Source organism: Lichenostomus cassidix, chromosome 7 (genome assembly GCF_008360975.1).
Source record: "Lichenostomus cassidix isolate B80296 chromosome 7, HeHo_3.0, whole genome shotgun sequence".
NCBI lineage: Eukaryota > Metazoa > Chordata > Aves > Passeriformes > Meliphagidae > Lichenostomus > Lichenostomus cassidix.
This window is the reverse complement of record NC_139488.1, coordinates 32748697-32771360: the sequence shown is the minus strand read 5'-3', so window position 1 is coordinate 32771360 and position 22664 is coordinate 32748697. Positions and strand designations below refer to the sequence as shown.

General features: G+C 40.9%; 1 protein-coding gene across 1 annotated transcript in view; it reads left to right on the top strand.

Moving 5' to 3' along the window:
- The window catches only part of LOC146434925 (von Willebrand factor D and EGF domain-containing protein-like), a 165152-nt gene that overhangs the window by 64089 nt on the left and 78399 nt on the right, over positions 1–22664 (top strand). The window contains exons 9-11 of the mRNA XM_085066542.1: positions 2702–2972; positions 5948–6126; positions 9622–10565. Of these exons, the coding sequence (XP_084922668.1) occupies positions 2702–2972; positions 5948–6126; positions 9622–10565 (1394 nt within the window). The remainder of the gene's footprint in view (positions 1–2701; positions 2973–5947; positions 6127–9621; positions 10566–22664) is intronic.

The window sequence follows — 22664 nt, the reverse complement described above, 5'->3', positions numbered from 1 at the left end:
TATAGCAAAGTACCTTCTAAATTAAACAAATGTGAGAGCCTGGTAAAGCAAAAGTATAGCCCTCATTACTGGTTATGGCACATTATAAATATAAAAGCTTTTCATGCCATAAATTGCAGATTCTTAAATATGAAGTACTTGCTTAAAACTAAATATGCAGAAAATCCTTTTAGGGCAAGTAAAAAGGGGAATATTTTTTGATTGGGGAACTATATACATCATTTATGTTATTTTGCATTTTACCTCACCCGGAAAAGAAAAAAAAAGTTAAAAGATTTTTCAGATTTCTCAAACATTTACGCTAATCCATATTTTCCCATCAATATTATCACCAAGGCAATGGCACCATTTGCTGGTTGGCTTTAATGGCTTTTATCATAGGAGCCCACAGCTCAGTCCTGGCCATGAGTAGCCCTGCCAGGTGCTGGTTTTTGATAGTCTGCAGCAGTTTAGCTGTCCCCAGGCATGCAGTGACTGCTGAATGTAACCCAACATCTGCTCTGAGAGCAACAGGATGTGATGAATGCTCAGAAAGCAGAGAACGTCCTTCAGCATCACCCAGCCCTTTGTATGATCAAACCTGCCATGAAATACCTCTCAGCAGCAAGGGAAGAAGGAGCCCAGAGGGACAAATCAAATTTTTTGGTGGTAAAACTGTGGTAGAAAACCTTCAGGAATGGCCACAATAAACACCAAATTAACACACAGGTGAAGTGTAGCTTGGTGAAGAGGAAGTGCATAGAGTGACTATTCAGCACCACAGGCACCTTCTTCAGTGTTGTCCAAAGAATCATTATCACAATTACAGCTGTATAAACACCACCAAAGTTTACCTGACTGTGTTCAATTATCCATTCAACGGATCCGAAGGCGTCTGAAAGCTTTAATTTAGGCACGGCGCAGGTTCGTTATGTGCTCTGCAATCTATGCCATGACTTAATTGAAGGACTCGGAGCGACTTCCAGGAGGGTTGGATTGGGTCCACTGTCAATGATTATTAAGCAATAAATAGCTCCCCTGACTGCAATGGCATTTATATGCATATGCAAATACAGCCTTCTTTACCAGGTGGAGGTGATTAGTCTGGGTACAGCCAATCTGATGCCTTGTTTTCCATCAGCCTCCCTAAACCCCTCTCCTTCTAGGCTGATGCTGTAGAAGGAAACAGGAAAACTCCCCTTTCTCCCCCACAAAGATGTCCTAATGGAGAAAGCACTTGACGTTTTAAGAGATTATCTATCTCTCAGTGCTGTCCTTAGTTCTGATCAATCTTAGCAGCACCATCCAAGCAGTGTACTGCAGGATTTATGTACCTGATTAGAAAATATGAGGAGACAGGACCATTCAAAATCTTATCACTTTATGGCAAACCTGACTAAGTTTTTCAAGATGAAAGATAAAGTGGGATGTGTTTTGTGTCAGAGAAAAGCAGCTGGAGTTTAAATTTTTACTGTGTTTCAAGCTACAAAATTATCTATATCTTTTATTGTGAAGAGAAATAAAAAGTAGAAATATACATGTGAAAAAGTCACAGTTCTCAAGCCATTTGTTCCTCTGCATAAGAAACATTAATGGCCTGAAAAAATATTGATGTTTGTGTGGTGCCATTTAAAAAATAATCCTGTTATTTAGCAGAAGAATTTTATACATTCCTTTTTATGCTTTTTATTGTTGTAGAGAATAATAAAGCTTATTATTATAAGCTTATAGTTTAGTTTCCATATTACTTAATTTCATAAAAATCATGTTTAGAAAGTAATCACAGTGCCTTAAAAGAAAGCAGAAAAATCCATTGTTTTTAAAGATGGGAGCTGTTGTCTTATAGGGAGAAAATTTCAACAACATATATAAAGTATATGGCTACTGTTTTCTTTTATATAAGATATTAGAATAAAATAGAGTGAGAATGAGACAAGTTTATGGAGTGAGAGCACAAAGAACAGGCAGAAGAAGATCCTCTCACAGGCTTCTGTTGTTGAAACCCCAGAGGCTCCAGATGGTTCATGCAGAGGACAAACACTTACAAAGTTATTAAAGTTGTCCTGCTCCTGGCCTCACTCAAATGGAGCAGGAATGTTCCTCACAGAAAAGAATGAAAGTTCTAAATTGTTTTCCATGCTGGATTGTGCTGATTGCCAATCCATTGAGCATGAAAGTTGTGCTTACAGGAAAGTTGTTGAGGGGGAGGAACAAACTTCGTTTGAGCAGGCTCTCAGCAGAATCCCAGATTTTCACAGGAAACCTTTACCTAGCCACAGCCAGGCTCGTAAAATTTGGTGATTAGTCACAGAAGAGGTTATTTGAGCACTGATTTCCCTTTGAAGAACTTCATACTCTAAAAGCATCCGGTTAGAACCAAAGCATGTTTATTAAGACCCGGGGGCAGGAACTTCTTCCCATTTGCTTTCTATCAAATGTTTATCCTTTTTATCCATGCCCATTGCCATGGCAGCAGCTGGGACATAACGCCCACTTTTCACAGGAATTCTTAGGCACTTCCAGCTAATAATTGTGGTGGCTTTCTCTTGGATGCAGAGACAGAGAAACACCTCCCCATGTGTGGATTTTCCCTCCTTCAAGGCCAACCACCACACTGGTCTAATTAAGGAGCACTGCTGGACAAGTACCACCAAACAACCAGCACAGGTGGATGCTCAGGGTCTCCAAACCTCTGTGGTTTTGTTCCTTTGTGGCTGTTTAGGCGCTATGACAACTACAAAATCGGGACGTTCCTGCTGTGCCGCAGCGAGTCGCGGGCGTTCGAGGTGCACGTGCGGCAGTGGGACTGCGGCGGTCACCGCTCCGCCACCGCCTGCAATTGCGGCGTGGCTGCGCTAGAAGGGGGTGACATCGTGGCGCTGGACACCTGCAACGGCCACTTTCGGGACAGCACACCCCAGCTGACCATCAAAAGCACCGAGGCATCGCCACGAGTCAAAATCCTGAATTCCTACGGAGGAAGGAAAATAACAGTACGTGCGCGGACGGTTGAGCACTCTTGTGGCGGTTGTGCTTTAAAAACACGCGTTTAATATGTCTGAATTATTAATGAAGTTGCTACAGAAATATCTGAAGCCATCAGAGCGCCTGCAGCCAAATGTACCGCAAAACGCGAGGCAGGGAAGTAGCTGGTTATAAGTGTTGGTTTAACAAACTGTAAAACAAAACAAAACAAATATCTCTGGAAATTTCTTGGCGACGCAGAGGAGCTCTGATAGTGCTATTTACTCTCTGCAGCACGGCAGCCCCACTCCCTGCTTGCTTATGCCAGGCACTACCCAACCACATCCCATAAAGCAAATTTCTTTGCAGAGCTCAAGATATAAATATTCAAGGGAAGATTGCAGGTAGCAGGGTAATGGAGTTTTAGAGTGGAGCAGTAAGACACTATTAGTCAGATCCAGAAAGCCCCCAAAAGCTATGAAAATGGGCTGTAAATGTGCAGCATTTGGTGTAACGTAAAGCATTTGCCTAAAAAATATATGGCCACAATTTATTTTGTGTAAGTATTGCTTATCCACACTAATCCACTGAAATCACTGGTAAAATAAGAGCAGGCTGCACCAGGGGTTTTGGTAAGGAAAAGAGCCACAAATTATGGCCAAGAAGATAATTTTATCCTAGAGTTGTATCATCAAGATTTATTGCCATGAAAGCTTTTGGATGAAGATCGGTCCACAGCAGAGCCAGAATGATGCAGGAAGAGCCTGGGCTTGGCTCTCCTTGTGATCTCGCTTGGAATAGATCTCAGGAAGGTAGTAATTGAAAGTCTGTTAATTATAGAATAGAGAAAAAGAAGGAATCAAGCTGTCATTTCATTTTGCAACTGAATGCAATATAATTACTGTTTTATTACTAGAATAATCTTAGCAAGGAATCCCTATTCTCATTTACACCTGAGGTAAGACTCGGGGAAACAAATCAGGGCAGGCTGGGGACACAAATGTGATTCCTGCTCTGATCTGAGTGGGAATTAGTGGGAAGCAGTGAACAGGATCCCTGAGCACACCGTGGAGTGTGGTTCATCCCAGTTCTCCCAGCAGTTGTCCATCATTATCCTCATGCAGCTCAGGACCTGGTTCACCCAGGTCCCACAGTGTTCAAGGGGATTTGGAATGGGATTAGGTCATGCAAAGTGGCAGATTCCAGCAGCCAGTCACTAAATATCTCTGCAAACTGAGATCTCAAGAAAGCTTCTTTGAAACCTCAATTAGCAGCATTAAATCCAGGTGGGATGCTTTACTCAGAGCAGCAGGTAAGGAAAAGGTTGGAGCCCTCCAAATTCCTGAAATAAATCCACACCTCTGGACAGCACAGCAGACTGAACAGCTCATGCAGTTCTGACTGCAAGGGCTTTGCATGCAGCCTTGCATTGAATGCTCCACCCTGCAGTAAATAATATGATTAGAAGGGGCTGCTTATGTGAGGAAGGAGATCAAATCCTACCCAGGGCTGTCAACTGCAGTTCTCCTGCTGCTCCTAGTAAAGCACGAGGAAAAGTCACCTCATCAGGCCAGCTGAGCTTTACACTGGATAATCATGGGGTTTTTTAAACCCACCTTGGCAAGTGAAATGTAGGTGCAGCAAAGTGGAAGGACAGCCAAGAACTTCCGAGGTGTTCAAAGTTCTGGTTTTATATATGACAATTTTCATTATTCCCCAGGGCCAATTATTTCTGGGAAACAATGCTTTAAATCAGAACAGAGGGGGCCTGAGTTCCAAACAGTGTTCCCAGCTGTCACTGCAGTCAGTGGCATTTTGCTGCTGTGCTCATGGAGGGCTCCTCCAAAAGTATTCCCATGCCTGAAGTAATGGGGAACTAAAATGGGCAGGCTTAATATGTAGTGAGGCCAGTATGCAAATTCTAGATTCCAGCACAAGAATAAAAATATGAGCTGGTTACTCAAATTTTTAGTATTTATATATTTGGAGTAACTGTGTTACTCCTTCACAGATATGAGTAGATTTGATGGAGAGGAACTTCAAAGGGACCAAAAAATCCCCACCAAAATAAAGGAAAGCTAAGGACATCATTTGGATGAATAAATTATATTCAGGCAGGGGCCACTTAAAAAAGGAAAATAATTATTTTGAAATTATTATAATGAGATGTTTTCAACTCTTTAATATACTTTATAAGATTAACTGAAAATGTTTAATTTTGAATAGAAAGAAAATATTAAGGTTATGTATCAGGATAGTATGTTCCTGCTCCCTCTCCTGGCCTGGATAGTTTTCAAATAATTTTCTTTTTACCTGTAAAAATAAAGAAAACAAAAAATACAATCCAGTTGAACAGATATTTTCTTTTTGCTTTTTTTTTGTTTTTTTAGTTTTATTATTTGGTTAGTAAACCAATCTGAAAAATCCATTATCCACACAGTTACTTCTTGTTTTGAACCCTGCCAGTTTTTTTTCTTTTAAAGGTCAGTGTAAGCCTACCACTAGTTCTTTAATGAGAAAATTGCTTAATCCACTTTAAAACACAATCATTTTCTGGGTAATCCAACCTTGGAAAATGAAAACGATTCCTCAGAAGGAAGAAAGCTGTTTTTCAAACTTGGCAGTTTATCTAAAAGGAATTATTTCCCAGGCAAAGACACACGGGTGGCCTTATTGTCATGGAAGTCACTTCAAAAATTAGCTGGTAACTTACCACTGGGAAAACTTCAATGGATGCAATTATTAATTTAAAATGAAAGTACTCATGCAGTTACATATTTATGTAATGCTATCAGATATTAATGCCATGGAATCTGAAAGCAAGCTAAATAATAGCACAAATAAATATTTATAGTGTTTCTAAGTGATCTTAAATTACCTCCACCATCACTAACATCCTGCTTTGATATTTTCATTTATGGAAAGAGACATTTTTTATTGCACCAAAAGCTTGGTAAGAGCTTCGATTCACTGTTTGGTTGTTTTTTTTCCCCTGCCTCTCCAGATCCTGTTCCCTTCAGGAGCATTTGTTCGAGTGGATGTGAGCAAGTGGGGAATGGGTGTGACAGTGAGGACACCGGGCAGGGACTTCAACAGCACCCGGGGCTTGTGTGGCCTCTTTGATGGCATCCCTCACAACGACCTCAGCAACGTGCCCCAGGAGGACTTCATAGAGCAGTGGAGGTACAAAGCCAGAGCCATCCCACCCAGGAGATGCTCTTAGCAGTGTTTCAAACGCTCTTGATGGGTTTATTTCAGCACAGGCTCCCCTAATGACCTGGCAGAGAGATGTGCTTAACCTAAGGGGCAAGCCTGGAGACCAGTTTCCATCCCAGCAGCACAGGGGCTTAATTTCCAGTCAGCACAAAACACAGCAGCAGCTACCCAGAGAGGAGTTTTATACTCATAAGTGATGTCACGTTAACAGCTGTGTTAAGATCCCTCTCAGCTGTTAAAAAAAATGCAGTTCTCACCCACACTTGAAAATGTAGATAGCTGACAATAGGGATTAATTAAGGGTTTTGTATTTCCCTTGTTCTTTTATTCCTGAACACTAATTACAATATGTGAGTATAGATTAAATGTTACATTTTGACAAAGTGTGGTAATATATGTACCATGCTAAAATTTAATATCAACTCCACTAATGACGAGAGTGAGCTCTGCAAATTTGTACTTTCTGGGACAGATGGCCTGGAAACAGAGCTCTCTGACATGTCCCTGTCCCTATCTCTATCCCTGTCCCACATTTCAGTTCCTGTTGCTGAATTTCAAACATGACTAATGGGTGTTCCTAAAACCAAAATGGGTTTGTTTGTGTTGTCTTGTTTGCCAAGTCTGTTTTGCAAATAGGAAAAAGAAGGTAAAACACCGTAACATGCCACTTAATCTGTACGTGGGAACTCAGCACAATCCTATAGGAACAATGAATTTTTAGACCTCTTGCACTTCAGAAAATAAAAGAAACACCTCCATAATATTTTAGTTCTATTCAATGGGCCTAACTAATGGCTATCTGATATCTATTTTGACCTGTCATTACAAATTTTACTATTTAGAATTCAACAGTCATCATTAACATCCTAATAATATGACAATCAGTCAGAGATTGCTTCTGGGAAGGCAGGTAGAGAAATAGCTAGCTGCAAGAACCAACCAAGAGCTTACTATCCAAAAAAGGGCTAAAAAGATCCTTAGCAAGACCTGTTCAAAGCAAGTTTGTTGAAAGAGCTGAAGCCAAAGCACAGTACAAAGGAATTGACTTATAAAACACTGAGGAGCTGTCTAGGGCTCAGCTCCATATGATGGAGAAACTTCAGGGAAGGCAGGAGAAGCTCCTGTTAAGTGAAAGGGGCAAGAGGGATGATGAGTTTCATCTTGCAGTACTCCCAAGGATGGATTCTCAAGAACCCTTCAGAATGTGGTTTGAAAAACAAACCTACAGAGGAGACTGGATCCTTCTCTGATCCACTCACGGAGAAACAGCGCAGTAAAAACCAAAAGCTAGAGGGTGATTTTTCTGCTGCTGTTTTTTAATTTCATTTTAAATAACCCTGAAAGCTTGCTAGCCTTTCTCCAGCACCTGAAGCTAGTCTGAGTGCCCACCATCTGGCAGTTCTGAGCTTTCCCTGGCTCCCACCTCTCTCAAGCAGCTGCAGGGCTCTGCACGCACAGCTCAGTTTTACACATCGCCTTTCCAACACAACTCTTCAACAATAAAACAACATCAGAGCTGCCCAGCCACTAAATAGCAAACAGAGAGGGGATGAATTTTAAAACATGTGATTCAAGCAGGCAAAATAAAATTTTCAAAGCATTTAAAAATATATTAAGAAACCAGCAGAAAGGCTGTTAATTTTGGACACTTTCTCTATAATAGCTTCAAACTCAGTTTGAAAAACTCTTCATATTCTTCCTGGATTATCATGGGTAGCTCAGAGGAATGATAGTCTGGTCATCTCATGCAGGGGGCAGAGGACACAACTGAGCTCAATGAGGAGCTGTTGGTATGTGCATGGCTGTGAGGAAGGATGGAGCTTCCATTCTTTCCATCCCTGTTCTCTTGGCAGGGGCTGACCAAAAGAAAGTAATGGTTTCACGTAGGATTAACAGAGGATTTTGTTTTAATAAAATATCAAGGCAAAAGAGTTTCATTTTATTGAAATTTTCACTGGTGTGTTAAGTTTCAGTCCTGATTTTGGACCAGTTTACGTGGTTCAGTTATTTGTTTATAAATAAATTATATTTACACTAGCCTCTTGTTTAGGTAGTGTTATATCAGAGGAGGAGCTACTTCTGCTGCCTTAGTCTAGGTTTAATCTTATTGATGATGAGTCAGGGAAGCTTCAGGGGCAGATATCCCCTCTGTTAGAGCCAGGGGAATGGTGCATGAAGGACACTCATTCACACACCAAAATGTGTTGTCCAAAGGACAACTCTCTCAATCATCAAAAATGTTTAATTTTCCTAGACTGCAGGAAAGTGCAGAACAGCTTGTGCATTTCCATGAGCATGGAAACCATCCTTTTGTCTCATAGTGTATCCTGCTGAGCCCACATTTGGGCAAAACGGTTTCATAAATGTTTGTGCCCATGTTTCAGGAGGAGAAAAAGGTTCCTTTTGCCAGTGTTCTATTTAGAAGTTATGATTGTGGCAATGATCAAAATAGTAATATCAGATATGCCATTTAAAATATATTTTTTAAAAACTGGATAAAGGCAATTACAGTTTCCAACAACAGTACCTAGTGTTTGGCTCCAATGTGTTGGCGAATGCTTTCGCTTTCCTGAAACCTCAGCATTCTGGCTGCAAGACAAAATTAATGCCAAAATAATTTAAATTTTTGGTGCTATTTCAAATTTGTCTGGTAATGACATGCTGCCAAATATTGGGACAAGAAACATATCCTTTTCTATGAAGCTCTAGCATTCTTCTTGGGCTACACAAATAAGATCAGTAAGAGATATGAAATTTCTGAAGAAACTTGAATCAAGGCTGATTATTCAAACTGAACTCTCTAGAAGTTCAACCATATTAAAGATTAAATTTTAAAGGGGGGAGAGAATCATATCTGTTTATGTGATAGCCTAGCCCTATGATCGATGGAAAACTGCTTTGCATTGGAAGAAAAAGAATCAAAGAAAACTCCAGTAGAAGTGAAGAATAAAATGAAGTACTTAATAAAAAAAAAAAGTTAGCAATCCACATCTTAGAGGAAACACACGGTAGGGAGAAAACAGGCACACAGATAAAGATGATTTTCATAATACAGAATTTGAAACAAATATGACTTTTTTTGTCATTCTCCAAGAATTATCTGGGTCACCCAGGGACAAATCCAAGGCCTTCTTTCATGTGTGATACACAAAGGGTAACCTGCACCTCAGAGAAAGTTGTGCAAAGAGCAGTCAAGCCGCTAGGCAATGCTCCAGCAAAGCACTTAAATGTTTGGTACTAAAGCATCCCCATGTAGAGCTGGAAAACACACAGGACAACTCAAGAAGGGCAGTGCAAAAGTGACTGAAGAAAACAGAGATTAAATTTAAGCATTTTCTTAAATACTTTTGTAGATTGGGAATTTATGCTTACTCCAGCCTCAGGGAAAGAAAGTTTATTTTTGTGATAGACTAATTTGTTGAATGTTTTCTCCCTCTTAATCTCTTCCTATTTTTAAATCAGAATACCTCCAGGGAAGAGTTTATTTGACAAGACTCCAGCACCTTCTGAGAGGAAGCAAAGGCAGAGTTTCTGCAGGTGCCAGAAGGGGAACACCAAGCCTACACCTGTGCTCAACACAAAAAATGCCTTTCAGACTCCTTCCCCTGACTCCTCTGGTTGCCATCATGACCCTGTGGATCACAGCTCTGCAATCCCATATCTGGATGTCACAGCTGAGTTTGTCACTCACTCACAAACAGAGCTGACCTCAAGAAAAAGTGAGAAACCCCCGACCAAGTCTTTTGGTCAAAGATATTTGTCTAAGTCAGTCCAAAGGCGAGGCAGCTCCGAAGTCCAGCTAAAGCCCCTCACACACCATGTTTCCATGAATAGCAACAGCTCTGTTGACTCTACCAAACCAACAGGAGACCTAAGGAAAGCAAAAAGGCAAGACAAGTACTATGAATATTCATCATTTCACGCCCTGCATGGCCCAACACAGAGAGACTCAGCGAGCTTTGCCTATTTTTTCCCTGAGGACTACTTTGAAGGGGTTCGGAGAAAAATTCCACTGTCATGGCCCACTCCCAATGGCCTGACTGCCACCAAAGCTCGGGAGATTTGCCACCAAATTCTCGCAAATTCCACCATTGGCTTGGTGTGTAAAGGCCTCCTGGGAAAACACCTGGACGAGGCAATCGATATTTGCCTTTTGGACCTGCAGCTCAAAGACAACGTGGCTTGGGTGAGGGCACTGACAGCCCTTTTGGAAAACGAATGTGAAAGGAGAGTGCTAGGGAACAGAAACGGAGTGTTCCCTGCTGGAAAGCATCCATCTGCTGCCCGGGAGCAAATCCTCACTGCTCTGCGGTGTCCTGAGCTCTGCAATGCCCACGGACACTGCACAGAGCTGGGCTGCCAGTGCTTCCCAGGCCACAGCTCCTACGACTGCAGCATTGCCAAAAGTAAGTAAAGAACTCTTTCCATATTGGAATTATTAGGTAGAGCATCTGCACCAAGTTGTTTGCTCTTCGAGCAGTGCTACCAGTAAGGTATTTGATGAATTAGTAATCAGGGTTTGACCTTGAAGAGCCGATCAAAATATCTGGTTGGCTGGTCCTTCACTTTTTTGCCTCAGTAACTTTTTAAAAATGGATTTTACAAGCCCCTTAGCAAATTGGTTTTGCAGAAGTGATTTTCTTTACATCTGATCTATCACTGGCATGCTGACAAGCAGGCTTCTCACAAAAAAAGAAGAGTGTCCTGCTCACCTTGTGGTCAATATTCATGTAAACAGTATATAGACACTTCTTTCTTTTTTTTTCCTGGTCAACAGAGAATAAAGTTTGAGCATTAATTTCAAATAGTGTACTAGTAACAAAACAAAATTAAAAGTGACAAAATGAGCAAGTAACCCTGCCAAAACCATCAAATAGCTACAGGACATACTCGAACCTACAGACCTTATTCTGCAAATATTCATGAATTACATTTACACAGAAGACTGTCCCACTGGGTGTGTTTCTTCTTTACAGCTCAGCCTCTCAAAGGCTGAATCCATGTCAGATATGAGTGCTGAGAGTGATTTAAACTAAGCACATGGAATGTTAACGGTGATTTCAAAATGTGAATTCTGCCTCAGCAAACCACATAAGCTCATGCTTGAAGTGTCAGAGAGGCACTTCAGGCTCAGCCATACAGCTGAGTTTCTGCAGCTTTAGGAGACACAGTGTTTCAGCTGAACTGAAATGATAAGGTGTGCTCTCTTAGCCCATCCCAAATGTGGGGCAAAACCTTTCTCTGCAATGTGTAGGACACTGGTGTGTGTTTAGGACAGGTAGAGCTCACACCCAGGGTCAGTCACCACGGCTTAGTTGAGACATCCCAATCTCCAGCCAGCCCTGGGAGCCCAGTGGCACATCTGATACCCCAATGCTAACAGGGATACCCTACTGCTATCAGGAATGGAATTACCCACATTCTTCACAAGAAACACATCTTCAGGGCATGGGTTTAAAGCAGTTGAAATATAGCCTGAAATTTGTTTTTTTGTTTTTTTGGTTTTTTTAATGGCAGGCTAAAATTTGCAGAATAACTTCCTAAATATGAAGGAATTATTTCTCTTTCAGACAGAGTATGACTGGACTAAAAAGTGACTTGAGCAGTATTGAAGCAATTGTCCAACACACAAGTCAACGTTTAACTTAATTTCTCTGTGATATGGAGGGGTTAGGGGGTCTGCTCAGGCCAGATTTAAAAATTTTACTTTGCTATGGCTGAAATCTCTCAGATTACAGGAAAATAGCTTCAATATGACCTTTCAAGTAAAAGCTAATGGCACCTTGTCTTCTTGCTGTGACATCAAATACAAACAAGGACAGAGAACAGAGCACAGCCTGAGATTGCACAGGGAGGTGAGAACTGGAAAACAAACACACATCAGCTGTGGCAAATATCCCCAAAGTCATTACCTTCCTCTGCCCTGCCTGCTTTGTCTGTCTCTTGCTGCCTTTACTCTGTACACTTGAGGTTCAGCTGGACAGGCTGCTGGGCCATCTTGTCTGGACAATGCTTTTTCCAACAGGGGATGGACCAGATGAGCCTTGGGCTTCCCTCCAACCTGGCACTCCATGATCCCGTGATTCACTTTTCTCCAGTAGAGGCAAATGTGGTAGCTGGTCTTTGCTTCAGACATTTCTCTTTTGGCAGTCTGGTTTATTAGAGCTCCCAGTATATGGAATTAATCCTTCCAGTTTTCCAGTCACAAGCATCTCAAGTTTCCTCCTCCTTCCAATGCCACAGATGTGGAAATTTGCTCCACTGCTCCTGGGCTTCCACAGGGTCTCCACTGGGGGAGAGCTGCTCAGAGGGGCTGTTTTTACTGTGAGCATCCTCCTGCTTGGTCTGGTCCCTGGGGGAAGGGAGCTTGGTGTTGGACCTGCAGAGGAGATACACTGCTGCAATTAGGGAAGTAGAAATTTCCCTTAATTTGTACTTTATAGCCTTCATACTGTTTTGTTTACTGGGGGTGAGTATGTCAGTGTCATGAAAAAATTAACATTGACAGCTTCAGCAGTTCTCCTGACACAAACACTGGACTGGTGAACCACCAGTACATGCTGGGAGGGTGAGAGCTCAGACAGCTCCTGACCAAAGCCCAGCAGAGAGCAGGATCTGGCCACTGGAATAGTCCATCCTTGTAATACTGGCACAGAGATGGAAAAGCATCTGAAGCTCAAGCTGACTTTGAGCAAAATTAAGAATAAAAAACCCAGAAAAATTAAAACAAAACCAAGGTAGCAACTGGCATGCTTAATTTTCAGGATATTCTCCCATGCCTTTGGTATTAATACAGAGAAGTTAAGAGAAAACTTCACACAAGAAGCTTGTTTCAGCATTAACTATGGGGAGGGAAAAATACTGCCACACTCTAGAGTGAATCAATGGTATGGACTCCAAAGGACTTCTTTATTACAGACTATTTATTAATTCATGTGTTAGTGAATTAAAATATTTTTTCTTTATATACAAAAATAGAGAAGATATATTATATATATATATAACCTAATCTTGTGAACGCAATGTAAAGCAGATCTATGCATACAGCCAGAGGTCAGATCCCCTAGAAGGAGAAATAAAATCTTAGTTCTGGCATGCCAATCACCCTGACTTTATAATATTTAGTAAAGGTCATCTAGATAATTTGGTTGGTACAGTCAATCAAGATAAGCCTTCGTGTGAGCTTCACCTTTAGCTGTTCTTGATTTTTGAGTTTCATTCACAATACATCCAAAGATATCTGCTCATTTTCACAGTTCATAGGCAGAAATGTTCCACACTGACAGCACAGAATCATTTTGATTGGAAAAGACATGGGAGATCATGGAGTTCAACCCTTAACCCAGCTCTGCCATCCTCACCACTAAACCATGTCCCCAGGTGCCACATCTGGGTGGTTTTCTGAACACTTACAGGGATGGTGACTCCACCATTTCCCTGGGCTGCCTGTTCCAAAGCCTGAACATCCTTCCAGTGAAGAAATTTTCCCTAATATCCAATTTAAACACCTCTTGGTGATGACAGCAACAAGATCCTCTTGTCCTATTACTTTTTACTGGAGAGAAGAGACCAATCCCCACCTGGATGCAATCTTTCAGGGAGTGATAGAAACCAAGATCCCTCCTGAGCCTCCTTTTCTCCAGGTTAAACAATCCTAGGGCTGTTCCCCTACATATCCCAAGGTACCCATGAGGTGGGACACCTCTTTCCAGGGAAAAGCACAGGGAAAAGCACAGCAGCACACAGCAACAATGAACCTCTCAAATATGAGTTCAAAGGACTGGAATTGCTCAGAAACAAAGTCCTCCTGACGTCACTAAGGCCAGGATTTCACAGCAGAAAAGGTTATTAGAGATGAAGAATTCAGATCAATCTCAGAAATAAAGCTGAGTGCTCTGACCAGAACAGCTTGAGCCCTGTCTGGGAGTTCAGGAATGCTGGCCCAGCTGGCAGAGCACAGGAAAGCAGCACTGTGAGAGAACAGGCAGGATAAACCCCTGGGCTTTGTAACTAATAAGCAGAGGCTCTGTAGGAAGGGAAAGAAAGGAGGAGAAATTAAGACTTGAATTAGGTTTTTTCTGCAGGGCATATAAAAGTGCTGCCTCTTCCACTTTCTTTTCAAAAAGTCAGGGCTGAAGAAACAGGAGAATACACATTGATCTGAGAAAAGCTGAGATTTAAGTGCCATTGCCAGGGAAAAGTTATTTTCCAGGGGAAGCTACATGAGTAATGAAGGAGAAGGCAACTCCTTTTTGCTGGCTATGTATTTTCCCATCAGTTCCAAAACAAATCTCTGTCTAATTTTCTCGGGCTGGAATTATAGATGTGAATTAAAACTCCCCCAAGATCAAGGAGGCCATCAACATAATTCAAATATCTTTTCCAAGGTCACCCAACCTCAGCTACACTGACAATACATAACAGTATATTCTGCCACTGGTTTTGGCCAGCAAACACACACAAAAAATGGCCCTGTAGTATTTTTAGGGTTTGGAACACAGGCCATAATATATTTGGAGTAATTTTAAATGAAAACACGTATAAAGAGAGAAGATGTGAAGTGTGGCTTGCAGACAGGCTTACTCTGCTCTGCCTGACTCCAACAGGAGCAGTCCAGGTGGCCAGAGCTATAATTATCCTCACATGGAAATCACTATTTGGAGTTGAAAGGCACCTCTGAAATTTGGCAGCACTCCAGAAGCTTAGAATTTCTTAATGTTGCTTAACATTTCATAACCCCCAGCCCCCCCCAACACCTGTATGAGGTGCTTAAAATGTCATTACCACCTGTAATTAAAGGCAGAATCCAATTACAGCAGATAGCAAATCAGGTTGGTGCTTACCATTTGTATATATTGACCATGCTGCTTATAAAAAAAAAATCAGGACTAGTAAAGCACATATAGAGCAATGTACTATGCAGATTGTATGAAGCTCTAAAGAGCAATTAGAAGATAAAAGGTAATGAGGAATAATAAGGACAAATTAGCTTCAGTGAAGTAATGACACTTGAAGTTTAAATTTCTATGTGGAAAGTTCTGGGGAGAAAAAAACTTAGCCAGCAAAGAAATCTAAGCAAGCAAAAAAAGATGGTGAGAAGTGAACACTCACCTACCACCCTTATAGATATCCCAATTTTGTATCAATACATTTCATTGGTGTCATTAAGAGGGGCTGTGAACCCAACTGCATTTTCAGAGCTGTGAACCACAACCACACAGGTCCCTCAGACCCATCTGCCACAGCAGCTACTTCAATTACACCCTGTTATTTTTAGAGTGGTTATATAGACCTTTCTGAGTTTAACAGTCTGCTTTGGGTCTTGTTCATGTGCTGTAATTAAATGATATGAATTAAAGCACACAATATTAAAAAAGAATATATATATATACACACATATATATATAATGAGCAAAAGTAGGAGGTCAGCTATTACAGCTCCTCAGGCTGGGTCTTCCAATGGAAAATGTCTCTCCTGCTTGGAATAAGCTCAGAGCTTAGATCAGACCAGAAATGCAAGGTCAGGTACATATTATAGAAATCTTACTGTTTATGTAATTGTGCTTTACTTTTGAGCTTAATTCTCATTTTTGCAGGCAAAACACCAGGAAGACAGTTGAAAAAAAACTTTTTCAAGATCCCAAGGTGAAAGGGGACAGAGTATTTCCGTTGTCTACGTCAAACTCCAATCTGCTTTGGAGACTTTGCCTGGGAGCATACTGACTGAAATAAATACTTTTCTCCCACTTCTATCAATTCAGTGATCTTTAAATTCCAGATCATAATGATTATTTAAGGGCTGTTAATATGTCAAGAAAGTGAATATTTTTTGGCATTTGCAATATGAGTTTTGCTGATGTGATGCAGAGGGAGCCATGAGGGTGCACTGGGTCAATAGATGCTCTCCTTGCATAAATTAGACTATACAAACTAAAATATATATTAGATTTTTCCAAGAAAATACAATAAATTTAATAAATCCCCAGGATATTTCCAATGAAAAATATTAATCACTGTGTGTGAGGCTGGTGTCCTCTGTGGCTGGGAACAGCCTGAGGTGCTGCTGTGACCAGACCTTCAAGGGAGAATTCCCTTTTCTAGCACCACAAGGGCCCCAGAAACAGAGTTACCAGAAACTGTGACCCTCTCCACAGGAACTGATCCATTTTTCAAACTTTTTGGGTTAGTAAACAAAAAACAACCAAGCTTTTTGCTAATATGGCAAAACATGTTCTGTGGCAGTGAGGATGAAGCACTTTAGCAATTCTATTGATTTTTCAAAATTGGATTTCATAAGAGGAATCAAACGTGCTTGTGAGAACAGCAAACACCATGCTTACTGCTTTTAAACTTTCTTCACCAAGCAGAGTGCTATTGCTATAAAAAAAAATAATGAATGACATTATTCCTTAAAAAGCCCTCCTTCTTTTCAAACAGTAAGTCATTGGGCTTAATTCTACTCTTCATTATAACAATTCCATTGAATTTGATAGACATAATATTAACAAAGTCACAGTTACTATCACTTTGATGAAGTCACAGTGTCAAGACAAAAATCAGGTCTCTTTTCCACAACTGTTCTTTCATTTTTCCTGTATTTCTCATGCTAATTTTTGCCTTTTACATTCCACAATGTTGACTTTTCCTATCCATCCTGCTGAGGGAGGTTTGAAACTTCCCCCTGCCTGTAGCCTCCACTTCCCCTCTCGTGTGGGCACTCGACAGCTGATGGGCAGTGAGGCAGTGTTCTTGTGCTAAAGCTTAGAAGCTTGAGCTCTCTTTCTATCAAATACATTTTTGTTCAGTAAAGGATTCTGTAAAGCAGGGAACACTCCAGGCAGGTCTCTATGTACCATTGCAGCATAAACCACACTTTAATACTCAACTCCCATCCCACTGGGACTGAGTTCTTTACACTGGGCTTTAAGATATTAAGGATATATTCTTATTTCCTTTAAGCTGATATTAAAGAAGTCTCACTAAGATATCAATACTCCATAAAAGAGGTTCTATATAACTTGAAAATGAAAACTTTTCTTTTGAGACCTGCTATCTCCACTAATATCAATTTTTCCCCTCAGCTTACTGAATAATATTGGCAAGTAGATAAAGAATAAATATGAAGATATATATTATACAATTCAAGATTGCATTGGGTTCAGTTATTCAGCTTTTTCCTAGTTAAACCAATTTATGATTTAATACTGGAAACAAACATTTTGTAAATGTTTATTTACAAAACACATTTTCCTTCTCCCAGCCATGTCCAGGGGAGTGGTCCTCATCATCACTGAGGCCCTGGCTGGATGGCACTTGGAGCATCTGATATAAAAAAAATTATTCTTCTATAGTATCTTCAGGTCTGGGCCATAAAATCTTACACAGATACATTCTTGTCAGGCTAAAACCAGAGCCAGTATTTGCATTCATACAAAAGTTATAATGATTAAATATCAAGCCTTGAGATTACTTGTCAAAACATAAATTTTTGGACACAGGACTTATGAACTTTTGAAAACAGAACTCTTCTTCTTTTAGAGGAATGAACACCTCCAACCACAAAAGTTTTAGTAAGAACTACAAAATTTACAAAAGAAAAATAGTTTAGAATCAAAAAGAGAAGAAAACTGTGAACTTAACCTACCACTGATACATCCCCACTGACACCACATACTCTGCTTGGAGACACGTTTTTCTCAGTCACATCAAATATATTTGTGGGCAATTTTCAGGGTTTGGAAACTTCATGCTAGTTTTCAAGCCTTTCTTCTTTTCCTTGCAGTTTTACTTTAGTTTTTGCTGGTGCAGAGGCAATAAACAAGCATCTGAAAAGGCAAACATCAATAGCAGCTTTAATCTACTGTTTTAAGTCCCAGTTCTTTCCATTCGAGGCACAGACCTGGCTGAGCAGGAAGAGGGCTATTAGCTTGGTAGTTACAAAGTCAATAGAGACCGAATTTTAAAAGGATAGCAAATCCTGGTGATAAGGGACATGGAAGGTTGCATGCTCAGTGATCCATACTATTCCCTGCAAACCAGATCGGGGAGATTAGCCTTTTCTGGAGAATAGTTTATTTGCTTTAATGCAAAGCACTGAAAACAGTCCAGTGGAACATGTAGCTAAACAAAACCATTTTCCGAAGTACATGGAATTAAATTGCTAGAAAAGCTTGGAAAATTACAGGTCTGATTCAACCTGACCAAAGCCAGACACCCCAGAAGCATGCCTGTAACTTCTTTACATCAGGCTGTTTACAGGTACCACGGGAAATTTCAGCCTGAAATCCTGTTAAATCCACAAGAAAACAAAAAGCCCTGAACAAACAACCTCCTTCTCCAAATACTCACACACACACAAGGTAAATAACGAATGCATAACACTTATTAAGATAGAATTCAAACCTGCAAACCATTTGAAGGTCTGATTTTAACTGACCAAAGCCAAAAAGTCAGAGCAAACCTGTAACACCTTGATGTCATGTGGTTTAGAGAGCCCACAGTCTGCCAGATATAGAGCATTCAACCAATTGTGAACAAAACTCTGAAGGTAATAACCAGATTTAATCTAATTCAGTAACTTTAAACATGGGAAAATTACTAAAACTAAAATTACTAAAACTAAAATTACTAAAACTAAAATTACTAGAGTGGAAGAACCAAGATGACACCCACCATGACCCAAATCCCTTTGAGTGGCATCACTGCACTCACTCATTGGAAGCCTCAAGATGCTGCCAAGGGCTCTGCCCTGAAGTGTTTTTGAGGGACCAAAACTGAGACCTGCTTTGGTGTGCCAGTTAGCACCATGAATTCACAAGAACCTTACATGATGCCACCTCTCCAGGCCATCTGGAAATGAAGAAATATTCTGTCATCAACAGCACAATCCTCTTCCTTTCTATTGCTGAAGTACATTGCTAGCAAGGCTTTTAAAAATAGAAGGATTAAATAAACCTGAAATGTCATAGTGAAATTTCTAAAGCAAAAAATAATCTGCCATATTGTTGCAGCACATGGATGCTTTCAGTGTGAAATTGAGCCAGGCCATTTCTCACATGCAGGGAGCTCTTGCAAAATGCTTTTTCCCCACACTCCCCCAGGGTTCATTTCTGCAATCCATACTGGGTACCAGAGAACCTCAAAGCAGAATTCACTCCATGCCAGCAAAAGGTTATAGGTCTAGAGTTTGGTAGGATGGAAACAGAGCTGTTTTGGTTGGAAAAAATCCCTAAGGTCATCGAGTTCCAGTGTAAGAAGCCAGAGAGGTCACTGATGTGCAAAACTCCTGGCAAATGGCATATGGATTTTTTTAGGGAGGATTATCACATGAGCTTTGGGTCACGGATAGCACAAGTTCCAGGATAATGCATTTGATGGTTGTGCCTGTGATTACAGAAATAACCCAATACACAAAAGAAATACAGTGTTTGTGCAAGCATTTGAATGGAGACAGACTCAGGCTTGCTCTATCCAAGCTGTAAGACAATTAAGCATCAATTTGCTCTGCTACAGAACCCTCATAGCTATGGTAGCTGGAGGTCCACATCCACACCAGAAAGCTCAATCATGGCAAATTGCTCAATCAGCTACCTGATTCCAAGGAAAGGGCAACTGGGCATCATGGGCCATTTAGTTTTGCACTTCAGCAAAGCTTTGACCCAACCCAGCACTTATGATCTGGCTCTTGATTTGCTCTTTGTGGTTAGATTGCTTATTTATCATCCCCTTTAAGAAAAGCTGGGCAGTTCTTTTCCTTCTCTTTACTCAAACAAAAATCTTTGTGGATTCAATTTCAGGCCTGCTGCTCCAGCCCAAAGCCTCCTGTGTAGTTTTCAAACATTGCAGAAGAAAGTTTATTTGTGCTGGGATCCTTTTCTAATCAAAAGTGTAAATCCAACATGAACCATATCTATCCATCAGTAAGACTTCAATAAGTGTAGTTTTTGCAATATTCTTGATTTTGTGTCAACTGTCCTCATTTTACTTCTATATTTGTGCATATTATTTACATAACACACTCCAAAAAATACCTATAAAACCAACCACGTATTTATTGGGGGGCTGAAGGGGGTGAGTCTATTATGTAGCCTGTGCTCCTTGTCAGGTTTGATTCATCTAAATGATTACAGAATGAAACCGCACTGTCAGCAACTCTGAAATTACTGTTCTTTTCTGGGAATTCCTACTGGAGATGGGAGGAGAAGGAAGGGAAGGTGTTGTGCCATGATGGGGGCACAGCACAAGAATTGCAAACCAAACAGGACAAATCCCTTTTTCTGTCACCTGAGCTCTGGAGTCCCTTGACATTTCCACCTTCAACTCGAGACTCCTCTCTCCTTTTTATCTCAAGGCAGATTCATTAAAACTCAGGATATTTTTTCACTTTTCCCCCAAGATTTCCTGCTGTTCTTCGGTGTCCCAGTGTGATGCTCTGCCAGGTGACAGATGCATTTGGTGTGTGTTTGCTTGCTGTGTGTGCAGCCCAGGCACTGGGAATGCAGCAGGATGCTCATGCCTGAGCCAGCAGATGTGAACACACAGCTCCTTAAATCCTCCTCCACCACTGCTGCACCCTGTCACACATCTGAGCCCCAGGTGCCACCCTGAGCTTCAGTTTTTAATCTGCTAGTAAAAGGCAAAGCACATTTTTGGCCTGTAAGGCACACAGAGAAAAGAAGGAGGATGTTCTGCCCTGGATTTTGTTGTATTTTGACATTCACACTCCCTAAACATGAATTATTAATGTTCAAATATATCATACATTTTACAAGCTTGTTCCAGGATCTGCCTGATTACATACAGATTTCTCTCCTGCCTCTAACTTGCCCTTCTGCAGACATCAGACATCCATCCCAGGTCTCCACAACCTCCACTTTCTCTGGATATCTGCACTTTTGCCCTCACTCTCACCTTTGTGATGTTTCCCAGCTCATTTTATTGCTCCTGTCTTCAACTGAACTACTTGCAGCTCTTTTGCTGGGGTTTTTTAGGCTCTCCAGTATTTCCTTCTGTTGTCATCACCTCTCTGAACTTATCAACTACACCTCCGCTAACACAGAGCAATGAACAACCACACCTTGATCCTGGTACCGCCAGCAAGAGCAGGATCTGCATGTTGAGTGCCCAGCTGATGACTGACAGGAGACTTTTCCAAAGCCAATGCAGTGGAGAATTCCCCTCCCTTGTTTGGCTGAAACTGGCAATATGCACCAACAATGGGAGGCAGAGGGGAAGACAGACAAAAACCCCCATTAAAACCAAATGCCTAAAATTCCTGCACCCATTACATGTGGTGTCTCATTTTAAAAAACAAATAAAAATAACCATTGCCATATCTATGTACTGCCTGTACTGAGGCCTAAAGGCTGAACTCTAGTACCTACTTAAAAAAAAAAAATACATTATAATTACTGTTATTTTCCATCAGACTTAAAGTTGATAAGACATTGATGGTTTTAGTTGTAACCAGGTAGTGCTTATATTAAGGAAAGGACTTTCCAGGTTCTCATGCCCTGCCAGTGAGTAGTCTGGGGGTGCACAGAGAGCTGGGAGGGGACACAGACAAGCCAGCTGACCCCCATGGACCAAAGGGATATCCCATTCCTTATGGCATCACTCTCAGTATATAAACTAGGGAAAAAACCAGCCAGGGGCCACTGCTCAGGTACTGGCTGGGCATCTGTTGGCAAGCAGTGAGCATTTGCATTGCACATCACTTGTATATTCTAAATATTTTATCATTATTATTATTACCATTATTGTAATTTTCTTTCTTTTCTCGCCTATTAAATTGCCCTTACCTCAGCTCATGCATTTTCTCTCTCTCCCTTTTGATTATCATCCTGATCCTGCCAGGAGGGGCAGTGGGCAAGTGCCTGTGAGATACTCAGTTCCTGGCTGGGGTTAAACCCTGACAAGTGTGTGCAGAATGGTTTGAGAGGAATAAATACAAAATGCTGAGCTGATCCTGTAAGTCACTGGGAAAAGCAGTGAGGCTGGGTAATGTTGCCCTGACCCTGACACAGAAGTGTGGCCATGAAGATGTAAGGAAACTCTTGGGAACTGCAGGGTCTTATCAACAAGCAACTGACCTGAGATGCTTTCATGGAACAGGAAATGCTGCAGGAGCAAATTCCTGTGCCTCACTCCTTCCCAGTTTCTGAGCTTCTACTTCACCCACAGAAGCCTGAAAATCTGCAGCAATAATGAAAACATTGATGTAATCTGAGCCACCTCAGTACTGGTGGGGCTAACTATTAAAATCTCATGAAAAACATAATGAAGCTTTTTTTTTTTTTTAATTTTTATGCACTAACCACAGAAGAAGGCAATTTATCAAAACCAGTCACCACATCTGACTAATAGTTTTGTACATTACAGGAATCCACTAGTAACTGATGAAAGCTGATAAGCTGTAAACGATTTCTCTTCTTGTAAATATTGCAAAGTGTCCAGCAGTGTTGGTAACACTGCTGCAATAAAATCAATTTTTTAAAAAATGAGGG